This window comes from Uloborus diversus, chromosome 5 (assembly GCF_026930045.1).
Source record: "Uloborus diversus isolate 005 chromosome 5, Udiv.v.3.1, whole genome shotgun sequence".
In the NCBI taxonomy this organism is placed as follows: Eukaryota; Metazoa; Arthropoda; class Arachnida; order Araneae; family Uloboridae; genus Uloborus; species Uloborus diversus.
In genome coordinates, this window is record NC_072735.1 from 33,193,104 (window position 1) to 33,218,062 (window position 24,959).

The 24,959-nt window shown below is 33.5% G+C and overlaps 1 protein-coding gene across 1 annotated transcript in view; it reads right to left on the bottom strand.

The window, feature by feature from the left end:
* The window catches only part of LOC129222672 (BTB/POZ domain-containing protein 3-like), a 28,686-nt gene extending 11,803 nt beyond the window's left edge, over positions 1–16,883 (bottom strand). Inside the window, exon 1 of the mRNA XM_054857205.1 lies at positions 16,648–16,883. Coding sequence (XP_054713180.1) covers positions 16,648–16,883 — 236 coding nt within the window. The remainder of the gene's footprint in view (positions 1–16,647) is intronic.
* Between the last annotated feature and the right edge of the window lie 8,076 nt (positions 16,884–24,959).

The following is a 24,959-nucleotide window of genomic DNA, read 5'->3' on the forward strand; positions in this document are numbered from 1 at the left end:
GCCTGTATATTTACAAATAATGTATGGTAAATTTTCTCGCCAATTGGCTTGTACCCATGTTACGGTTCCACGTTATGATAATTTCGTATCTCGCCAATTGGCTTATGCCCATGTTACGGTTCCGCGTTACGATAATTTCGTCATTTACTCGTCCATCTTATGATAATTTTGTTCTTAAAATTGGAATAGAAAAAGAATGACATCAAATTTTCGAAAAACTTCGAGGCACACACCCCCATGCTACAAACTAATTCTGTGTCAAATTTCATGAAAATCGGCCGAACGGTCTAGGCGCTATGCGCGTCAGAGATCATGACAGACAGAGATCCGGACAGAGTGAGATCCTGACAGACAGATCCGGACAGAGAGACTTTCAGCTTTATTATTAGTAAAGATATGAAATTTAGTGAGAGCAAGATGTCATTGCGCTTAACGATTCTTTCGGCGCTACGCTAAAAGGTTGCTCATTTTGAGCCCCTCATTTTTCAAATGGCTCTAAAATCTATTAAACAAAAAAGTGGAAGCTCTCCTTTTTAGGGAACGTAGTGCTCAGTGGTACTAATAAACTGTAAAAAAAAAAATTATAAATAAATTTTTTGAAATTGTCATATTTGAGAAAAATCAAAAACATTATTTCAAACTTTTTTTTCACAAGACTGTGGGAAAAAAAACTTAATAATATATTTCAAAATGTTACATATGTTTTTAAACAAGAAAAAATATCCTTTTACATAAAACAAACCGCAACAAAATATGTTCTGCCGTTCCTGAGATAATGTACTTTAAAGATTTTGACGAAAATCCCAAGTGAGAAATCATGACAGGACCGCCATCTCTGGCGGCCTGTATCTCTGTCCAGGAATTTTTTAGGGCAAAATAAAAAAAAAACGTATTTCTTAATTTTTCATGAATTTTAACATATGTTAAATTCAAAAATCCGTGACCATCATGTTACAGCCCTTGTTGAATTGACATGGATTCTACCTTAGATTATTTCACATGTAAATGCTACAAATGAAACGGAACGCAGGTTAAGAAATAAGAAATATTTCAAGAATTTTAAGATTTCTGACAAATTACGTGACTTTATCCAGAAATTTTTCGGAAAATTAGTCACTTTTTTTTTGGGTAAAAAGGCTCTAAATCAAAAAATATTTTATCATTTATAATTTGCAGTCTATTACTTTCACAAGTACTTACAAGACAGGCATGCCAAATTTCATGCTTCAATACTGAATAGAATTTGCAAAATCATTGTTTTCCGTAGACAGTTTCGAGCGAAAATTGCTTTCTTCAAAAAAACGTAAGTGAAGATTCGACTTAACACATGTTATACTGCAGACACTTAGTATTCAAATGCTTATACCGTGAGTTCTAATTCGCCGTAGATTAAAAACCCAAAATGTTTTGTTATCTATATCGGATACCTTAAAAAAATTGTCACGATACCTAAATTTCTTCCTGTTGGTTCAGTGACATTGAACTATCTTTTCGTTTTTCCTCTGGGTGATTTTCATGTATTTCTGGAATTAAATAGGAATACGATTTCCACGCAGTCTTCCACCTTTTGCATTTTTGAATACTGGATCGTAAAGCACCATGTTCGTCGTCTTCGCTGTTCATCATCATGTGAAACATACAGAAATCTAACCCCGACTCGTACATAAGTTTAAGCAATGGTTCATCTTCAATCAATTGCAGCATCTTCATCACAAAAGCCGATGGCACATCTTCAATATCCAGTAGCAGCCCAATGTTTTCCAGCATTGGATTTCCAAGGGCCAGCGCGTTGCGCAAATTTACACCACAATACAGTTTAGAAGTTTTGGTCAACATTTTTTTCTTTTCCTCGCTTTTTTCTTCAGTAACCGAGATACAATGCATGCTTTCAAACAAAAGCATTTCCGAAGAAGCTCGAACTAGCGGATCTTGCATAAATCTCCGAGTAATTTTATATACTGCATATTCTTTTGTTTTTTTGTTTTTTGCTGCGGTCCATAAGTTATTAATTTCTGCACATTCTTCAATAAGTATTTGTCTTAAAGCAGAAATTCTACTTAAAATTACAGATAATTTATTCACATTTGGAATTTCTTTCTCTTTACCTTCGATAAGATTTGAAAGAAGTAATTTAGTTTCATCTGAAAATTGCATCACGTTATCCAACATTGTAAACATTTTCTCTTGAACACGGTTTCCATAAAGAGCTTTTTCCAGTTGTTCAACTGGGTCGGCTGAAGCTTCAACGATACATTTTGCTGCTTCACGGTTAGTACGGTATTTTTTCTTCAAGTCATTACATTTGTTCTTTGAAAGCATGAGAGAATTGAAACAATCATCAAGTTCTTTTTGTTCAATCAAATTTCCGGTTTCTATGGATTCTAAAACTTTTCTCCTAGCTGTTCGGGCCAGGGGCGGAACTTCATTCCTAATCTGTGATTTTTCCTCTTCAGTTAAAAAGAATACACCTGCATGAGTTTTTTTGAATTTTTCTATATTAAGAATCAAAAAATGTTCTTCACACTTCTTGTCCTAGGGCATATCGAAGAACGAGGCAAAGTTTTTCGAACAAATCAACAATTCTTTAATTTTGCTTTTGGCATCTGTTACCGTGTGACAGTTACCATGAAGCCAGTCATCTTTACACATTTCTATTACATTTTCAGGCATATTAAATTTTGCTGATTCATTAAAAATAGTAAGCAGGAATCGCACTGGCCAAGCAACTTCTTTGACTTTAGAAACGAAATCAACTTTGTTATTTTTATTACTTTTCCAGAACGAATCTTCTTGCAGTGAATTCTCCATGTACTGAAAGATATTTTCAAAAATAGATTTGAATCTTAAGAAATGATTTCGGATGATGATTTGAAGTCCCTTTTTCCATAAAACATTTGATTTCAGTATGACTGTGTTCCAAGATTCAGTCATCTTTTTCAAGTCAAAACCACGAAATTGTATATCTCTAGCCTTACTTTGATGGGCCTCCTCAATTAACTTTCCTATGAAGTTAACGACGCTATGAGGGACACTGTAACGCTTTAACTCCATAACTGGCGTAAACGCCTCTTTTAGTTTCAAAATTTCTTGTTTCATGTCGCTGAATAATTTAACATCTGTCTCTGCTTTTAGCTTCAGAAAATATGAACTCGTCTCTAAATGGCATACTTTATGTCGAAGCTGCTTCAACGTTGCCAGTTGTTTTGTTGAAATACTAAGAGCCAGCAGCCGTCGGACTGATTCTGGATGATTCAAGGACGCTACATCTTCTCCAATTACTTGCAAAGCTCTTTCAATCACTAAGACTGATTTCATGTCTTTTACTTTTACTCCTAATGCAGTATCTATGTAAAATTTTAACTTCCTGATAAGAATCTCATCTTTTATTTCAGGAAAATCGTGGAAAGTACGAAAAATTTCATCTTCATGTATGCACTTCAAAGTGTTATCCTTTTTAATTTTCGTTTTTTTCAACCCATTTCTGAAGTTTATGACCTTTTCCTTGAAAACTATTCTCAGGAAAACGGATACAAGATCGGTAGATAAACTATTGTCTGGAACTTGCTTTTTGCTTAAATTGCAAAGAGTTCTGCAGTGAGGATAAATCATGCGATCGAATCTTACAGCTAAGTAAAAGAAAGATTCTGTAGCAGAATATAAGAATTTATCTTCCATTTCTAATCTATCTTTTAAGAGAAATATATTGTCAAAAAACAGCATAGCACAAATGGAGTCCAACATCTTGTAGAAAACTTTGTTTTGCTTGTAGTCTTTGAAAACTGAACTCCCTGACAGGACGTTCCCAGACATGAAAAATTCTTCGTATGCATTGAGAATGCACAAAATTGTCCTTTTTCTTTTAGATGCCTCCGAATGATCTGTATTCTCCGAAGAATTCTCTTTTTTTATATTGTGAATTCCAGAGCTAACTTTAATTAAAAACTGATTCAAGAGCGACAGATCTTGTATTTTTGACAGAATTTTTTGTTTTTTTTTTCCTGAAATTCGGGTCCGTCAAGTTTATATCGAAAAGTGAACAGCACGTCACGCATATTCTTCAAACTAGTGATTACGCCCGCATTGGGTTCACGATACGTTGCAGGGGATTTCTGGCAATCATTGCAACCGTGCAAGAACAAGGAGTAAACTATCGGATGTTTATAACAAATTAAGGCATGAAATAAAGCTGGATAACCGTCTTTGTCTTCTATTGTAGGATCAGTTTCTAAACCAGCTTCGGCAAGTTTATGCAAGGCATATGGTGACTGATACAGCTGAGGAATAAAGTCTTTGCAGTTACAGTCACTTTTTAGGACACTTATGATGAATGGATCATTTAGAGACACAATTTTCTGAAATTTCCATATAATTTTAAAAGGTATCTCAGCGTTTTCTAAAGCACGCACTAAAGCTGTTTTTTGAAGTTTAAAGCCAGTTTCTTTTTTAATTCCAAAACTAATATTTGATCCTTTTTCGTGTGATTGAAACAGAGTGATACTTGGATTTTCCACCTCGCTTCCCCGAGGAAAAATTAGTTCAATTTCTGGATCAGTATTCTTTGTTATTTTCACAATTGCACATTGCAGAAAATCCGAAGCTGCTTGCAGTTTCCATTCTGTTGATAAATTAGTCCAGTGCAATTTTTCTGTGAAGGAAGCAACAACTTTTTGAAGACATTCATCATAGAAACAAGACTTTTTGTTTCGAAAAGGATTAAAGTGCAGCACACTTTTCCTGACATTTCTAAGGAAGTCCTCATCACAGTCTATTAGCTGAGAAACCCGGCGGTAAAATTCTTCGATGGTACAAGTTTTGGACTTCCAACACATGAGGTACGACAAAACAATAGACCAAGCTACATCATCCTTTCGCAGTACGTGTATTTCACACTCAGAGAGCTCATTGCCTGCTTTCTCCAAGAAATGAGACGGAAAAGAGTGAAATTTCGGTATATCCATTACTTAAAACGTAATTAAGTATCTCATACTTTTCACTCTCACAAGTGTTTCTTTTGTGCAAAACGTTTGATTACAATTTTTAAACTAAGCATTTGAAAATGATAACTGACGCATTCTAAATATTTTATCTTTGCTTTATCATGTTTGCCGATACCACAGTTCTCTTTTCATTGTGTTTTATCTCATTTTTTTGTAAAGGGCAAGCTTAAGACTATTTTCTATACCCTAACTTCTAATCTAGAAAAAGAAGAAACAGCATGTGATACTGAATTTAAAATATGTCTGTAGACTGAAAGTCGGTATATATTTTTTTAAATTGAAATTAATAATAGAAGTTCTTTAATCAATGTAGAATAATTATTAGTATCATTGCAATTTTAGAAATATAGTGGAATCCGCTTAATTGGACCAGTAGCTTATTCAGACCAAATGTTAAAGAACCAAAATAAAGCTCGTTACACAAGCCTAATATTATTCGCTTTTTGGGACCCAAAATCCGTTTAATAGGGCCAAGGATACGAGAAAAAATTCAAATATCTTCCATTTGAAACGAGTTTCAAGTGAGTCAACGAACTTGAAATTTAGTTCAATAAAAATTAATAATGATTCCTGTAACTTCAAATCAAATCCATCAATATTTACAGGAAAAGAAAATACTTAACAAGACTCCCACTACATGGCAGCTCTGTTCAGCAGAGTTTAAAAGAATTCAGTGAAATTTCAAATTTATTCAGTTTTAGTAACGCGTACAATTAAATTTTTTTCTTTAAAAAACGGTTGGGAATTAGTTATTTGAAAATTTCATATTTGAATCGATTATTTCAGAAAGGACGTAAGTCCATCTTGTGGAACTTTTCAGGAATCAATAAAAAGTGATTATTTCATTCACTTCTATTGTATTCTACAAAATTTTTTATAACTAATCTAGCCCCAAGTAGGATCATTGCCTCACCATAAATTACGTTTCATTTCGTCACTGAAATTAGTTAATTTTTTTTTTAATTTGGACTTATGCCCTTTCTGAAATAAATATCTTGAAAGACTAGTTTAGAGTGATGAAAATGTAAATCAAGTGAAACAGATTTGTTTCAAACTGATTTATGATAATAAAAAGTAATAAAACAAAGTGACTAAAATAATTTGTGAAGTCCGTATTCATAAATTCATTATCTTAAGAAAATACATCGTGCATTTTCCACTTTCTCTCGTCTTGTTGTAGAGAAATAATAAAGTCTGGTGTAAAAAAATCTAAACAAAATATAAATACTAACAAATTGAGATAAAAGCAAAAGTTTTACATGTTGTATAAAACTATATTCATATTCATCATCATCAAATACATACTCCAGGAAATCTTTTTTCCTATCCTTCTTGTCTAATTTTGTGTACCAAATTCGATGTACATATTAGTATGACTGTGTTCAAAATTGCACTGAATAATCATCTTGACATTTGTTATTTCTTCCAACAGTACGAAAATTTTCCCTTTATACTCAATATTGTCTAAGGTATTTCGACGAACTAACAGCCTACATTTCTACATACTGACATCCTTTGCAATAGGACAAAACTGACGAACCTATTGCAAAGACAAGCGTTACTTTGTAGTATTCTCTTGAAAACCGTCTTTAAAATAGCTAGCCTGAAACCGTTCCTTTGGTGTTCTATCGAATATTTAAACATCATGAATGTTGATAATTGAAAACATTTGTCGCCCAGTTGAATCTTTTTTCAAAATCTCAATTAGGGAGATAAGTCATTTTAAAAAAATTAGGGCATCTGTTTAAGCAGTTTCAGATTTCATCGTTTTCAACAGATTTGACGGTGAATTTCAGGATTTCTCATATAAGAGACTAGCAAAAATACCCGGCGTTGCCTGGGTCAGTAATAATTATGAGAAAAAATCGTTACTTGCTTTTGTTTTCTGGTTTAAGTGAAAGAATTTGAAACACATCTTTTTGACGTGATTAAAAATCGAGTTTCTTCCTTACCCATAAAAGTAAAATAGCAATAAGTATAAAGAACAAAATAGTATTGATTTAGAAACGAAAGCACTATATTTAAGCATATACAAATTTCCAAAACATGAAATTACTCTTCTCTTGTTTAAAAAAATTAATCTGTTGATACTTTTTTTTTTAGCATGGAGTCTAAAACCTTCTCTGTATTGCTATTGAAGTTGCTCGTAATCCCCTTATACTTGCTTTAGTTATTTTGGGAAATTTCAATCATTGTGGGCTCTTGGTGCGATTTTACCGAATTTGCGGGAATCGTTTTGGGATACCTTCGATGATGCTCCCTCCTTCTTTCCTTACTTTGTAAAACGATATGATATTAATTTTCGTTACAAAGATATTATCGCCAGGTGCTGAGATACACTTTTGGTCACCATAAAATGGCGCTGAAGAGTTTCATCCAAAATGTTTCCAAAATAAGTAGTAAAATTTGGCGATTGTTTGAAATTGTGCAAAAAGGAAAATTAATAGAAGTTTTTGTGCTGTTTAAGGATTTGCCTAATTTAGTTGCTGGATTATTTAACACACAGTAAAAAAAAGTTTTTTAAAGATTCTTTGATTGGCGATATTTTGTTTACATGGTGAAAGCTGAGGAACATTATGACATAGTCTTCGGCTTCAAAAACAGCGACGTTGAAAAAACTGCCATATGCATCAGCTACGGAAATCTTTCTGCAAAACGTTTGGCGATCTGCTGGTTGATTGGATAATGAGTAAGTGTTCAATCAGCATAAATAATAATAAAAACTATTAATTACATTAAAGTTCCGTTTAAATGGAAAATGATCAGCCAAATCATATATTATTTGCCAATCTTGTGCAAAAATCTTACTTCAAGATTTGACTTGAGAAAAGCCTTGAACAGTCACGAAAAGCAAAGATAGTCAACAATACAACAATTGTCGCTATCGATAGGGAGTTGAGATGATACACTAAATACTGTATTGAGTTTAGGAAAGCCTTCGAACATGGAACTAAAAAGCTCATAACTCGTTTTTTATTCTACTTAGAAATTTTGAATAGGTGCCATCTTCATCAGAAAAATCAGAGATTTCGATGGACATATAATGTAAATATGTGTAAGTATTTTTTCATCCCAATATTAGAGAATTTATACAAAAATTGTGTTTTATTGCCCCCCCTAAGGGGGTTTTGCCCCCCATAACGGGACGAAAACTACCCTATGTGTTATTCTGATGCATAAGCTATATTATTGTAAAGTTTCATCAAAATCCGTTCAGTAGTTTTTGCGTGAAAGAGTAACAAACATCCATACATCCATACATCCATACAGAGAAACTTTCGCACATATAATAGTAGTAAGATTGGATTTCACATGGTTATAATCTGCTATATCTGTTGAACATTCGCTTTACTGTCCCAAAATTCCGGTCGCAAAGGACAAACGAATGTTCTCTCAGAGGAAAGTCATCAGCAATCTTGTTAAATTTCTTCGGTGTTATTTCTAGAAAACGTCTCTTGCAGTGTTGTTCTTATTTTGACCAACGTATATCTCACTGAAAGCATACAGTTTTCTCACAGTTCCTAAAGTGATGTTTATAAAAACCCTGAGAAATTAGCAAATTTCATTTCGATTCCGTGATTTTGAATCCCCCTCCCCCCTAATCCCCGAACTGACAAATTTACCATTACCGAAATTATGCTAGATCAAAGGAGTTATTTGTGTTTACATCATTTCGCCAAAAAATCTAGTTTTTCTGGGATCTTTCCACTGCGTCTTACTATTTTTTCCTTCGAGTTTAGTGTAAAAAAGGGACTTATGCCCTTTCTGCACTAAACGAAAAGTGTGACCTCTAAATAAAGTGCTTTGTTGTACAAGGATTGACTTCCGTGCTACACTAGTCGATGTCTCTACATACAAATATGGGAAAACCACAGCTAACTCAATTTTGAAAAAAAAAATGTTACTTATGCCCTTTCTGCAATAATCGATTCATTTATATATGAAGTTTTGCTATTGAGTTCATATATATTCGCAACTCTAGAGCTCGAATACGATACCTTGCGGTGGTTAACAATGCTAAAGATAAAGGTAAAACATTCCATTCCACGTGTTTTCATTGGTGTAAATTGCAGGCTTCAGACAGTTTGTGGTGTAATGTAATTTCAGAAGAATAGAAAAGAAAGCTTCCTACAAACGCGATGAAAAATTAATGTCATTCACTAAGCGTCAAAACAAGTTACAAGTTACGGCATTTGTTTGTTTTTCCTTTTTCATCCGCCATTAGACAGCGCCTCCTATAGTCTATTGGAGTTGTAAATAGGTGTTTTTCCTGAAAAAACGGGATTTTGCGCATAACATCCGTTTCTCAATGTAAAATCGGCTTGAGTTAAGCCTTATAAAAGATAGAGAGAGAGAGGGGGGAGAAGAGAAACCGCAGACGATTTGTAACATGACGACGAAAAATAGACTCACTAAATAAATATTAAAAAACAACAAAATAGACTTATTCTCGTCTCGTAAGGATAATAAACAACTCGTGATTGCTCAGGGAAAAAAAAATCATGGTTGCCTTCAACGAGATAAGCCTAGTGAACTTAGAAATTTTGAGTTGGTAAAAATACGTTTTGGTTCAATCTGAAAATCCGTAAAAATTTTTGAATGAGGAGAAAATAACTCGACGTTAAATCCCGGTTATCACAAATTTGCCATTTCAACTGCACTTGCGTGCGGACTTAGCTGATTTCGAAACTCTTGCTCAAACTTATGAAAAACATTTAAATTTGTTAATATGAGATGAGAACAGATAAAAATTAGAAATTACAAAGCTTTCTTTGATTTAGTTTTTACGCCTCGGTAAAGATTGAGTTTTGCGTCTTAATTATGAATGGATTTGGAGTCTGATTTTTCTATCAAACAAAGGCCCTTTTCAGGGCCAAATTTTTAACCTCAGAAGAGTGTACTCGATCTGCAGCATCACTTCCAATACAAAGCCGAACCCTCAACCTAAATACAAATGTATAATACTGAGCTGTTTACGCCTAACGTAAAATATCCGAAAATACGGATATTTGTAATATTCCGATCATTTTTGAAGTACATAACGTGTTTTACGTTTACGTTAAATAAATATTTCCAAACCAATAAATATTGAAGTGTAATTTTTCTCTTTTCTTTATAAAGATTATCAGTTATTCATATCCATAGTTTCATATAATGTATCCCGAAATTGCTGTGAAAATACTCTAATCGCATTCATTAATTTGTTGGGACTCTAGCACAACCTAAATATAAAGAAGCAACACGAAATCTTAAAACAGAAAGCCCAAAAAGCTAAGTCCGTGCGCAAGCGCAGTTGAAATGGCAAATTTGTGATAACCGAGATTTAACGTCGAGTGAGAAAATAAGGACCAAGTAATGCTGTTGAGCGTATGCAAAATTAAATGCTAAAAGTTACTATTTACTTCAGGTAATTGTTTTTGGTCTCTCTAGATTATTCATTTTATGAAAAGTGTGAATATGATTGACTGCTTTAAAAAAATGTTGAAGGTTTAATTAGATACATCCCCAGTTTCAGCTCCATAAATATTTTAACTTTACAGGCCTTTTTCCCAAACTAACAATGACTCAACAAAATCAAAACCTCTGCATATTCCACAGCGTTAATAAATACTTTCTGCTTCACATTTTTGTTTTCCTTCTTTCTTTTCATCAAATGCTCTTTGTAAAAAACATTTTGGCGTATGGACTCAGAATTCGTTTTAAATGGGAATAACTACATTAACTTTTCTAATTTACATCCTAGATTAAAGGTATGTCATTTGCATAACGATATTCTAAAAAAAAAGAGTAATCTTTATTATGAGAGAAGACGTCAGTTTTAAAATTGAAATCGATATTATCTATTTTATCTGTCTCCTTTAGTTACTATATGATTAGGGGAAGGTTGCCGTCCATATAACAGTTTTCGATTTTTTCAGAAAGAAAATACAACTCAAATTTCACGTTAATTATTGAAAATATTTCTCAGTATATTTCTCTTTTGATAACAACATTCACTTTCATGATAAATACACACAATAAAGAATGAAAATTAATAAATAGTTTAGCATGTGGTTCATTCATGGTTACCGGTTGCTATGAATGGACCATCGGGTTCCCATCGATGGACCGCATTCTCAAATTAAACGAGCTGATGTGTGCATCACATGACTTCCTTTTACTCTAATTTAATGTCATTTTCTCATTACTGGCAGTTTTAATATGATTCAATAGTTTACTCTCTAAATATCGCAAACAGTGACCAAATCGAAACCAGATTTAAAAAAAAAAAAAAACCGCCAAGTTGGCGATAAAAACTTGGCGACCAAAAGACTGACGATATATCGTCAAGTGTCCGCCAAATTATAACACCACATGAGTTTACATCGAAATTAACAATGATTTCCCCTCAAAAAGGGGCAAAAGACCACCTTTGAAGCATACGAATGTAGCCAAAAAGGAAGGTGCACAACTAGACCCCACTAGGAGTCTATGTACCAAATTTCAACTTTCTAGGACATTCCGTTCTTGAGTTAGGCGACATACATACACACATACGCACATACATACGTACATACAGACGTCACGAGAAAACTCGTTGTAATTAACTCGGGAATCGTCAAAATGAATATTTCGGGTATCTGTAACTTCCTAGGCACATATCCACGTGTGGCGAGGTTGAAAAAAAAAAAAAAAAAAAACTCAACATTCATTTGGTGGTGAGCAAAATGGAAATTAAGGCCGATTTTTGGGTGAAAATGTTTTCGCGAATACAATACTTCCTTTTTTGTAAAAGGAAGTAAAAATCAATGCGTAACGTACAAATATTTATAACAGGTGATCAATAAACACTTCAAATAACAATGAGTTATAGAAAAAGAGATTTATTTTCGATAATATTTTGTGTTCGGATAACAGGACCCCCCCCCCACCCCCCCCCCCCAAAAAAAACAGCACTCACACAACACACAGCCGTTATCATCACACCTCGTTCATTACTTGATATTTTCCTAACCAGTCCAACACTGTTGTTAGCTGATATCTTTTTAACCTCTTTTGAACTGTTGGGAATTTTATTAAATCGATTTTGAAAATTTTCGTTACACGCACAATTGTACTTGCTCTCTAAAATGTCTGAAAATTTATTGACCGTTTTATTTATGAAACCAGAAGCTTGAATCTCAAATTAACAGAGGATATAGTACTAATAGATTTTTTTGTCTTAATTAAATCTGTGGGACATGTTATTTTTCTCAGCCTCTTGAAAGGCCAATTCCCCCAATTTTTCAGAAGTAATTCCAAAAACGTCTTCTTTAGTTTCAAAATACGATTCACCAATCATATTCCTGTTCCGAAGGGCTTATCTCCTAAATTTCTAATAAGTGACTAAGGTAACAACAACCTGGTTTTTATCTTCCATGCGACTGTTTAAAGTTGCTTTCTAAACTCTTTATTGCCGGCAGGCTTCGTTAAGGTCCATACCACCATTTCTGTAAGCTACTGTAGCAAGTTACATGCTCTCACTTGTCCATTGGCCATATTTTACTAATTTTTACATTTTTCTAGAACAGCAAAAGTATTTGAAAGTGTATTATTATGGTTTAATATTTAATCAATTTCATACAGAATTTTGAGTTGAAATTATAATAAACTAAAAGAGCTTTCATGAGTTACTAAGAAACTTTTTTCATTATTATATTTATTTTAAAACAATTGAGCAATTTTCAAAGGTAATTGAGTTGAAGTTACAGCAATATTTGAGATTTTCCATGAATGCACCACTTTGTCAGGTGGTCCATTCGTGAAAACACCTAGCGATCCAATGATAGCAACTGCATCAATTTGAATATTCTTATAGGTGTTACTGCTGTGACGAATCAGGATGAAACATGATTGTATGGGGGATTGTACTTGAAAAGGCACTCTGATATTCAAAGCATGTTATAGCTAATTGAAAATCTTAATAACTAGTAAGATAATGGTAGAAATCTTTTCTGATCGATTAACAATATGATGAAGTAATTTTAGCTACTTAGCGACTCTGCAGTAGACTGTTTTCAGACAAAGGAAGGTACTAAAACTGGTTACGCATCTGCACTAACTCTGGTACTGGAAACATCTTCGCGGTCTAGTCATGGAACCAGTTCATTGACGGCAACCTTCCCCTACATTCAGTTTACATAGTTTTTTGAGAAACCGTGTTCCACTCAAGCAGACACAATAAATGCCTTGACACTAGGGTTTCCAATCCCGAAATCTCGATTCCGAATCCCGCATGATATTTAGCAGGATTAATCCCGCGGGATTGAGAGTCAACTCCCGCGGGATTTCCAATTCCGCAATTTTTTTCCATGTAAACGCTTTCCAGCTTTTGCCGCTCTTAAAATGACTATTTTCACAAGCATCATCTGAAGTTTGAAGAACTTTCCTCTTATTTCTGCAAGAAGAGCAAGAAAACCTTTGTATCTAATATGATGATCGGTGGATTTACCATTTAAGAACACAATAAAAAATTGAATTTATTTTTCGGAGATTGAATTGGTATTCTCATTCGGAGGATTTAGTTTTCATACGTTCAGCAATTGAGAAAATGTGTATAATTTAAAAACATTTTTGAAAACCTTCACTATAATTTAAATTTCAGAAAATATCGCTTTAGAAAAAATAGAGAGATTGCAAAACCCGCTGGTGTAACCTCAATGCAATATTAGAGAACTTCGGTAAGCTTAAGGAATGCACTCAAAAGGTTTAACTTAAAGTGCACAATATTTTTCTACAAAGTAGAAAGCAATGTAAAACCTGCCATTATTTATACATTCGGCACGACTCTAAAAGAGGCAACAGAAACTTTGATGAAACCTAGGATGACTCGCATGACAGTGCAGTAAGTTAAATTGCTCAAATTTTTGAATGTCTCTTTAAAGTGAGAGGTAAAATTAGTGAAATTGTCCAAAAACTTTTACTGATCCTACGACTTAGTGAAACTAAGTAGCACTCACCCGTTGCAGTAATGAACCAAATTCACTGATTCAATGACCAACGTTTATGAAAGAACAATGGTATTCTTAATGCAAGTTAAACTGGATAGAGCAAAACATACAAAGCCATCGTTTTTATCCGAAATTTGCACTTCTTGGGGGGGAAACCAATCATAAGAGTAGAAAAATCTCTTTCAGATGATGATGAAGATAATGGGGATCGTTTGCAAAAGTGGAGCCACAGCACGTGTTTTCATCAAGCGCATTATTTTTTGAGCCAAAATCCTTTCTCATCCTGTACTAGCGATGCTTTGTTAAGATGCATTGGACCTTTTTAGGGCACACTTTTGCGTACCAAACAATAATTACTAATTGGAATTTTACTTTGTAGTGCTCTTTAATTGATGTACGGAATTATAAAAAAAAAACTACTAATTCAAGAAACAAAAGCAGTTTTTCCTAAAAAGTACAACTTTTTCCATTTTTCGAAGAACAAAGTCAATCCCGTGGGATTCTGTTATCCCGCGGGACTAACTCCTTACAATCCCGAAATTCCGCGGGACTGAAATCGGCACGAGATTGGAAACCCTACTTGATACCTTATGAAAATAATTATATTTCGCAGTGTCTACGTTTAAAATTTTGATCTGGAATATTTTTTTCTAATTTTTTACTCGAATTCTATAATGTAAAAATGAAATACAGTAAAACTTCGGTAAGTCGAACTTCGATGAGCGGAAACTTCGGTAAGCCGAAATGAATATTTATTCCCGTCTAACTGAATGGAGAATCAATGTTATTTATTTTCGATAAGCCAAAGTTCGTTGAGTCGAAATATTCTCTAAGTCAAATTTTTATTTCGCGACTGTCGTCAAAGTTTCTTTGCTGACGTAACTCTATAAGTCGAAATTTACTTTCCAAAAAGTATGAACAGAAAGAAAAAAATCGGCACCATTGCATCAAAAGGCGTTTAGACAAAGTGGATCAAATAGATCTCGAACACTGATTATTTGCACATAATTTGGTAATTTTTTTTCGCTTAAATTATTGCTTACTTCATTCTTTCGGTAGAAAAGAAAAACCTGCTCATAAAGGAAGTTACAGCTTTTATTTAGTGCAGCCAGAAAATTAGGTGGGAAATATCACAGGGAGGGTTTTGCACACAAGTACTGAACATAGTTCATGAACACAGTAGAATACACATATTGTCCCTTTTTCAAGAGAAGGCACTTAGCCACGCCCCCTCGAACGCAGAGTTCCATTTTATGCGGGGGTGATCGGTACGCAATCTGCGCTCTTCTAAAGGAGACAACCAGTCAGATTTAACTTGGGCGTGCATTTTAATTTGAGAAAAAGTCTTAGTGTCATTTACATCACTTGCTTCACTTGTCTCTTGTCATTTTAGTTATTCTTCCATTTTAAAAACTGCTGCTTTTAAAACAAAATGCTATGATCCGAACATACCTTCTGCCGAATACAGCGAAATAGAATCATATACCATAGAATCATATAGAATCGGATACCACGTGACGGGGGAAGAGTCAAGTGCCTTCTTGTGAAAAACGGACAATGCACGCATTATTCAGTCTCCCTCTACAATGAACACCCCCATAATCTGAACACTTTTGTTCGGTACCATGAGTGTTCAGAATAGAGAAAATCCAGTGTACCTTGTTATTAGTTAGTAGAAAAGGATAACATCAGGTTGGGAAGGTGTCAACAACACCTTTTATTTAAAAAATAAATAAATGAAAACTAAAATAAAATAAAAACTGCATAGAGGTACAATATCTACACTTCGCCTCACTTGGAGTACCATTTCGATCTATGGAACCCATAACAGAGTTGAAGACGAAACACCTAACAAAAAAAGTTTCGGCCATTTTTTGATTGGCGGTGCCAGAAAAAACCACGGTGCAAAAAAAGCAGCAGATGTATTGCATGTTTTTATAGAATCCCATCCGAATGTCCCCGACTCCCTGTTTGAGGTTTTAAAAGTATCTGAGGACTATTAAATGAGAGAAAAAATTTCAACTCAAAGCAGTGTTTGATAACAGATTTAAAAAAAAAAAAAATAAGAAAGTAAAAATTGTTATATTATAAATAAAACTATAAACTTGTTTTCCAACCTATTCAAGCTCTTGAATTAATAGAACTATATTCTACAATTATTATGTCGCGTCATCGTCTCAGAGCAACGGTAAGACATCTAATCCCAGGAATAATAGTAAGATATCCTTCTGTTCCCTTGCAGCGACGATATCATCTTTGATACATTACTGTATCACTTTTTTGCTCATATTTTAAATTTAATGAGTGTCAGTGGTGGTATTTATTTTTCTATATAGTTTGCTTTTCTTATTCGATGTGCCGAATTTTCGATAGCACGAATTTTGTTCGCTGTCCCTGCAACTTCGACTTATTGAAGTTTCACTGTAATTTGAAGGCATTTTTTTATTTATTTATTTATTTATTTATTTATTTTTTACTTTTGTGTTGAACCTTTTTGACCTTGAAATTTCTAGCTCACTGAAACTATACGTTGGCCTAAATATCTGGCAAAGAAACCGAATATTTGGCAAACGATTCAAATAATGAAGGAATTCCCCTTCTAACTTTGAACATAGATGCTGAGGAAACCATACCTCATATTTAATTTGAAAGAAATCAAAATATTATCACAAACCACTTACCTGAGTAAATTTTCGAATCCTATTGGCGCCAGGTCCGTTATCCTGATGACTTTCGACTTGTCCGCCATGTCTCCATAGAACATGGCCTCGAAGACAGGTGACGTCATGGCCAGCAGGACCCTGTGCCCTACATACTTCTTAGACGCCGAAGGGGGCCCCACTATAAAAGTCACATCGCTGAGGGCTGTATTCTGCAGCAGGGACGACGTCCGCTGCAGCACCTTCTCGCTCTCCATAGTGATTGGTCCGTTGCTCAAGCTAAGTGGCCATTCCCTGCAAAGACAAAAGAGATATCTCGAAATGGCCAATTGAACAAACATGAAACAGAGAAGATTAATTCCTCGAGTTATGTCCGACCCACATTGTGTGAGTCATTTTCCCGCTAATAGAGGTCCGCAGAGATATCTTTGGAGCGAGAAGCAATTTAGCCCTGAAACTCGGATTCACTTTGCATATCGCGATTCAGTCCAGGGAGCGTATGCCAATTGCTCCTTTGACCCAATTTCCACACTTTCTAATTTAGTTTAACAATCTGTATCACTTAAGGCTTGGATCTTGTTCAAACGGTATAAACATGCAGTATCACTCAATCGTAATTAAAATAAATATTTTAACTTTCATTTATATGCATAGTATGAGCAGCAACGGCATGATAAATCTGTTTACCCAAGAGTAGTTTAATTAGAATACAGATTGTTCGTGCAGCGCTATCGTGTTAAAGAGAGCTGTGATTAATGTTTCACTGAAAATGAAGAAATTATTTTTTCGGAACAAATTCATTTCACATAGGAGCGTTATCTTACAAATATGGGATATAATGAATTAAACAGATAAAAGGTTCCAATTACAAACGTCTAAACTGAAATGTTGTGTGCAGTGATATTTTTAGTGCCTCTGCAAACGTGTTTAATGAATTAATACTCAGAAACTATGCCTCACAAGTTTAGTCAAGCGAACTTAAACGCTTTATATTTTGAATAAAAATTTATCGTTGCGGAAAATGAAAGCAAAAAAAAAAATTGAGATTTAAAATTAATTACTTTGAAATGTTAATTTTTACTTTTTCAAATACCAAATATCAAACATTCTAAGCCACTGTTATAAACCATTACTTTATGTATCATATTTTTCGGTGTGCGAAACCTTCTTTTACGTCTTAAAACTTCTCCTTGAAATTGACGTGGGAAGGGAAGTGTGTAGCATTTAGAATAAATTGTTTTAAAAAAAGATGTCTTCTCCCCCCGAGTTTCACATGTTTCGAAAGTGAATTGAGATCTCTTGATCGAAAAGTATTTCACCAGCTGAAACATTCGTTCAATAAAAGCATTACACTTTCAATTCGTGGGTTTTTGTGGTTAGTAGAAAGTTTTTAGGCTGTTTTACACAGTTTATACTTCGATCAAACTGCAGCATTTCGTGTTTCCTACCTTTATAATAATAGAATTAGAGATTTCGAAAAAAAATCTTGTGATAATGCATTACTTTATGCGTCAAATGTTTCAATATGTTCTGAAACTGCATTCTTGAAATTGGGACGAGGGGGGGGGGGATTGTATCATGTGCCATGCCATATTTTCTCAAACTCCAGGCCATCATGAACCCCCACATGAAGACGTACCTATCTCCCGCCCCCCCCCCCTTACCAAAAAAAAAGAGAACTTTATATCAAACATTTAATTATTATTTTCTACTATATAGTTATTTTTTTAATAATAATTATATTATTATTTTCCAATAAGTATATTTATTAAATTTTCATTATGTTTTTTTAAAACTGCTGTCTAGTTTCAATTACTTAACGTTATTATTTTAGGCAGTGGTAGTAAAGTTAAATTAAAAAACAATATTTAAGAACAAATGTTATGAAATTATTTCTCTTACAAGTTTATTAATAAAAACGAACTTGTTGGAATTTGTGAACAGACTAATTTTAGCCTTATTTAAGTGAGAACATTATTCATATGAGTTGTATAAATGACCTTCTAGGATTTTCAAAACCTATTACAAATGTATGCCCAATTCCATAAAAAGTATTTTTATGATTATTTTTTCTTATTTTGAACTTTTGACTATGGATCCTCCAGTACAAACTCGTGGACCCCCAGTGGTTCGGCAAAGGGTGCACCGTAATAAGCAACTATCGTTTCGTCAAAGTTACACACGCTCGTTTCCAGGTTTTCACGAATGGGAAAAGACATTCTGAACGAAAGTGAATGAACAAACTCTTGTAAAATCTTCTTGAACTGGGATTAGAGCAAAAATCTAAATCAGAGGTCATATCCTACATGAAAGGGGTGCTATACAGTCCAAGAGCGACGGTAAAACCCTCAAAAGAGAAAAATGATACCCCCCAGAATGAGGGCACCCGAAAAGGAGAAAAATGTCTTTTAAAAACTCACTCTGAAAATTCTAAAGGGGCAGTCTGGGCCATGGACCCCCCCCCCCTTTCCTTCTCATAAGCACCTGCGCATGAGAAGGAAGGTGACCATGATGACGAAGAGTGAGTTTCAAGAGAAGTAGCCAACGATAACATGCAGAAAATCACAAAAAGCGAAGAACATCACGACAATGTTATGGGTTTTAAAAGTTTCTAAAATGTCGGATTGAATATTTTTATCCCTTAATCTGCATTTTAAAATAGTGTTTGGAAGTTTTGGTTTTTTTTAAAAGGAAGTTGTTATAAGTTTAATGGGATCAACGCATAAGGAGAAATTACTTAATTCTTTTTTCTTCGCCTTTCCTCATACGAAATTTTGTAGGGGTGTCCGTAAGTGATGTCACACTTTTTGTCAATACATTTGCCCCCCCCCCTCTCTCGTCACACGTCATGCTATAATTACATGAACACACTGCAAATACATTTGAGTAGCGTTACTCCATAAAATCGGTGGCAGCTTAGCTGCTTCCACCCCTATGGAGTAACTTAACTGGAGTAACTGGTAATATAACTATAGCGTAACGTCTCACTCATTTCTGAGTAAGGTTACACCAGAACTTTCTGTATGCTGACAAAAATTAAACTTTCACCTGACTTTCTGGATCAATTTATCAAGTTCATGCTTTTTAACCCCCAACCAATGTACAACAATGGGGTGGTTTCCTTCAGTCAAAAGTACTACTTTTAGTCACTGAAATGGATAGAACAATAAAAAAAATTACATGGAACCAGAAAATACTTTCATTTTCCCAACAGTTTTTTTAAATTAATTTTTTTAAATGTCCGATTTTTCAAACAAGGCGTGGTCATGATGACGTCACAAATGATGCAATTTGGCGCATCTTTCTACTAAGTTTCCACGTTATGAAAATCAAGCAGCGAATTAAAACTGCGCTCCAGGGGCGTAGCTAAGGGGGGGGTTTTGGGGACAACCCCCCCCCCCCCCCGAAAAGTTAGTCTCAAAAAAAAAAAGAGAAAAAGAAGAGAGAAGAGAAAGAAAAAAAAAGGAAGAACAAGGAAAAAATTCCAAGCGATTATACATACATTATATATATATATATATACATATATATATATATATATATATATATATATATATATATATTATATATATATATATATATATATATATATATATATATTATATATATATATATATATATATATAGATATATATATATATATTTATATATATATATATATTATATATATATATATATATATATATAATATATATATATATAGATATATATATATATATATATATATATATATAAAAGAAGTAACCCCCCCCGAAAGTCGGATCTAGCTACGCCACTGCTGCGCTCTACGCTTGCTATCAACCACATCGTTGCCAATACACTTGAGTAAAGATGCGAATTAACTATTTTGTTCTTTGAATGGCAACATTGAATGGCATTTCATCATTTGTGATGTCACACGACAGAAGTGTAAACAATAAAGCGCAGAGATTTAAGTAATTTTTGAAAAATATTAAACTTAAATAAATTATTTAAAAAATGGTCAGATCCTCATGTTTTTAAGCATGCTATTTCAGAAAAAAATACTTCTAAAATTTTGGAAAGGACCCCATTATTATTTATTTTAAAATACAAACATGACATTTTTGTTGCACTAAGAGAAGAAATGACCTGAGTGGGATCAGGCAGTGGGGTCCTCACTCTGGCAGGTCGCAGAGCAAGAGCTTTACCTCTCGGCCACCAAGGACGGTTTTCGTTTCGAAGCGCCGCTTATGATCCTTACGCATGCGCTTTGAATTCTACTGAAACCATAGTGCAAGGTTCCTCCAACTATTTGAGTTTTTAAAGCAATGATGCTAAACTCTTCAGAATTCGTGTAACGTTAACACCCATAATATTGATAACCTTAAACATTTTTTTACAGTGCATTTTGTTATGCAAAAAAATTATTTCAGCCAAAATGTGTGATGTGTGATGTCAGATTTCTTGTTACCTTCTCCCTCCCCCTTGTCATAAACTGTCACAATTTCAAGAAGTCCTCCTCCCGCAAAACGTAACATCATTTGTGGAGGACCCTTATACCATTTTTTCTGACTTTTAAAACTGCTGTCGCCCGGAAGTCATATTGATAATTTAAGATGTATGTTAAAAGTGTATGTTTAATTCTGATGACGCCTTTATGTCTTTAATCATAAATCACAACATACACTAAGAATAACATACATGGACGACAAGATTTCAAGACGATGTTGGTTTCATAATGAACATGAAAATCCATACGGGCATTTTTTTTCTTTTGGTCCACATAAATCTCAGTAGCATAATGCACAATGGCGACGCTTAATAAGTATCTATGATGTTTCGTTTGATTTACAGCCTTTATCTGCGGGAATATCTTTCCAAATTCAATGACCTAATCAAAGAGCTATAAAGAGACGACAAAAAAGGGGAAGGTAATGTCATTTTGTTGCCGTTACCTATTATCATGTTGCTCAATATGCTATACTTGAACTTGGGAATAACGTGAGTCAAAAATAAACTGCAGTAAATAATAGGGCACCCAGGGTGCCCTATTATTCACGGATCGGAGAGTAACTTAGGAGTACTTTAATTTTCACGTCATCCGTAGGGAAAGAGGTACTGAATTTCCGCTGTTTTGAAAAACATATCACAAAACAGAATGAAAAAATAACTCCTAGAAAAATAGGCGCATTTTGAACACTGAATATATGTTTTGTATTTAAAACCGAACAATAGTCGCGAATTGGAGTGTAAATACGGGATATTTTTATTTTATATCTACATCAGTCATCTTACCTATTTCACTTGCCCCACATTTCCCTACTAATCAAAATCTTTTTTTAGTGGAATACTTTCTATTTTATTATTAAAAATATTTTGATTCAAATGAGTGAATAAATAAATGAAGCAAATAAGTGAATAAATATGTTAATTTAATTAATTCATGAGTTAATTAATTAATTCATTCACAAGGAATGAATAAAATAGTGAATGAATAAGATAAAAATAAATGAATGAATGAAGAAAGGAATGAATGCAAATGAGCTAAGTTATGAATGAACACAAAATGATTTAATAAATGAATGAATAAATGAATGAAATAAACTTGCTCTTCAGACTGCCGTCTGAAGAGCAAACGCAATATAACAATATTTGACCCTTATTTCATTTTATAAACTCAAAAATATTATCATATACATATTTCCATCAATGGAAAGGAGAAATATCGATCATTACATACAGAGCAATGATGATTGGCTAATTTCTGTTTTTGGTCACTCCTGTGCACTGCTCGTGCACATATGTGCAGCATTTGCAGCTCAGGATCATATACTCCATCCGATTTTCCTGCGTCCTAAGAAGATGAACCATGGCCCTTATTGGGAAACAATCTGCTTTTACGTGATATCAAATCACAGAAAAAAAAAATGACGGCACACAATGACTTTTTTTTTTTTTTTTTTGAATTCGTCAAGTAGGGGAATGTGGGACAAGTGAAATAGTTAAGATGACAGAGCTTTTTCAAAATGAACAAATTGGAAATTTATTTTGAAAATTACAGTATATAAAGAAAGAACATTCTATTTTTTTTTTAAATAAAACTTCCAAAAAAAAAAAAAAGGTTCACTTTTTTTCAAAGGGGCAAAGTGAAAAATAAAATATTTTTCTCGAATGAAATATTTTCTATTCAATTATAAAAAATATTTTTAACCAAGTAAATCAGTAAATAAATGGTTTAATTTATAAATGAAAAGATACTGAAACAATACACTGAAAATTTTGTTAATTTATCAATAAAAATAAATGAACAAGTAAAAGAGTGAATGAATAAAAAGAAGTGAATGAATGAATCAGCAAACGAATTACTAAATGGAAGAATGTTTTTTTTTCTTCCAGTGGCACATTTAAAGACAGTTGAATATCAAAAGAATTACAACAAAACTAGAAATGAAAACGAGCAATCCAATAGCGTTCCCAGATGGATGTCCGAGGGAGAGCAGGACATCTGGACAAATGAGGCATGTCCATTACTTCGTGGAGATCACACAAAGTGCAGAAAGGGTCAGGAACCACGTTGATACGACAGAGATGTTTTCGTAGGCGATCATGACCAGATAATAAACGAAACATGGCGACAGATTTCATCCTAGGCCAATTAGGGACATTCAGAATCAGCTCAAACCATGGTAAATGGAAGAATGTAAACGAATGAATTAATAAATGAATACGTAAGTGATTTAGTCAATGATTGAGCGAGTAAACAAATCAAACTATTTCACTTTGCCCCATCCACTTTGCCTCGCATTAACTTGACTGATTGTAGAAAATATTTAAAATATAAATAAGCTTAATATTAAATAAATAAATGTTTCGCTGATTATTAGAAGGTCTCAATTAATGTTTAAAATGTTAATAACATGAACTTTATCATTTGTAATAACAAAAATAACATTTGACTTGCAACAAAATATTACAATATGAGTATCAATTTTGGAAAATTACCTGCATTATCATATGCTTTAATCATCGGTGGTGCTTTTTTCCTGACTAGAATAAATTACATGGTGCTACATATAGTTAAAATATTACCAGATAGGTGGCGCTACAAGCAGAGTAACTATTTCACCATTTCACTTTGTCCCACATTCCCCTACATAAATTAGGCGTCAAGAACAAAGAACATTTTTTTTATAATAGCAGCGAACTACAGTGAACCATGATAGAAACAAAACTTACTGTGGAATAATGTCTAATAATTTTGACAACACTCTTTTGCAATAACTTTTGCTACACTGGTGCATGGAGATTAAAGACTGCTTGTTGGTAGCACTTTATCATCAGTTAGAATTTCTGACAACAATAATGTCCAGATCAAATGAATTTATTTAATATGTACTTCGTCAAAAAATGAAGAGAAACCCTATTGGTCTACATACCCTTTTGACACACCTTGGGTCTTCATCAACTTCACTGTTGAGTAAAACGACAACAACGTGCATAAAGTACAAATAAAGTAATAAAATAGAGTTAGTTGCTGAGTTTTTAACTCTATTTTATTACTTTATTTGTACTTTATGCACGTTGTTCTGGTTTTACTCATTCCATAGTACAAAGTTTTCGACTGCTTTTTTACAACTTCACTGTTGTTCTTATTAGAATTTTGCTTTTCTAATTCTTCTAAAACCTTATTATTCTTTTTAATGGGTTTTTAAGAGTGGTTCAACGTACCTCGCGTTCTTGGTCCAAAGAAATGTGGCTATAATTTTTTTCTTCATGACAAAAAAAAAAGAAACTACAAATAATTATCAGCTAAAGGAATCTGCTGTTGGAGAGGAGTTCAATTTATTACTCCATTCTTCATTAAAACTATTTTTTAAAAAATGAGTTGTAGGTTTATGAGAATTACTCAGCACTGAAAAAATGTTAGTAAAAAAATTTGTTCAATATTACTGCACCACGCGATCTTGATACAGGTTTTAAAGGATTATGGGGGCTATTTGTGCTGGTCATAAATTAAAATAAAAAATATTAATAGCATCAAAATTATTGAGACCGATTCAACGTGTTTCGCAGTACAACGAGACCCTCCTACACAATTGATTAAAATTTTTATTGCAATTGTATTTATTTATTTTAAATGTTTCCTTTCAACAATAAAATTCATACGGGTTATTCTCCAGAAAACGTAACTTTTGAACGCAAATATTTTTTAATTTCGAAACCTTTTGTTTTCTTTTTTTTTTCATTCCTACATGAAAGTGTTACCTACTAGGAGTAACCATAAACAATGGCCCAGCTAAGTTCCAATTATTTTACTCATAAATAAAAAAATAAATAAAAATAAAAAGCCTTGTTCACGGAAATAATAATAA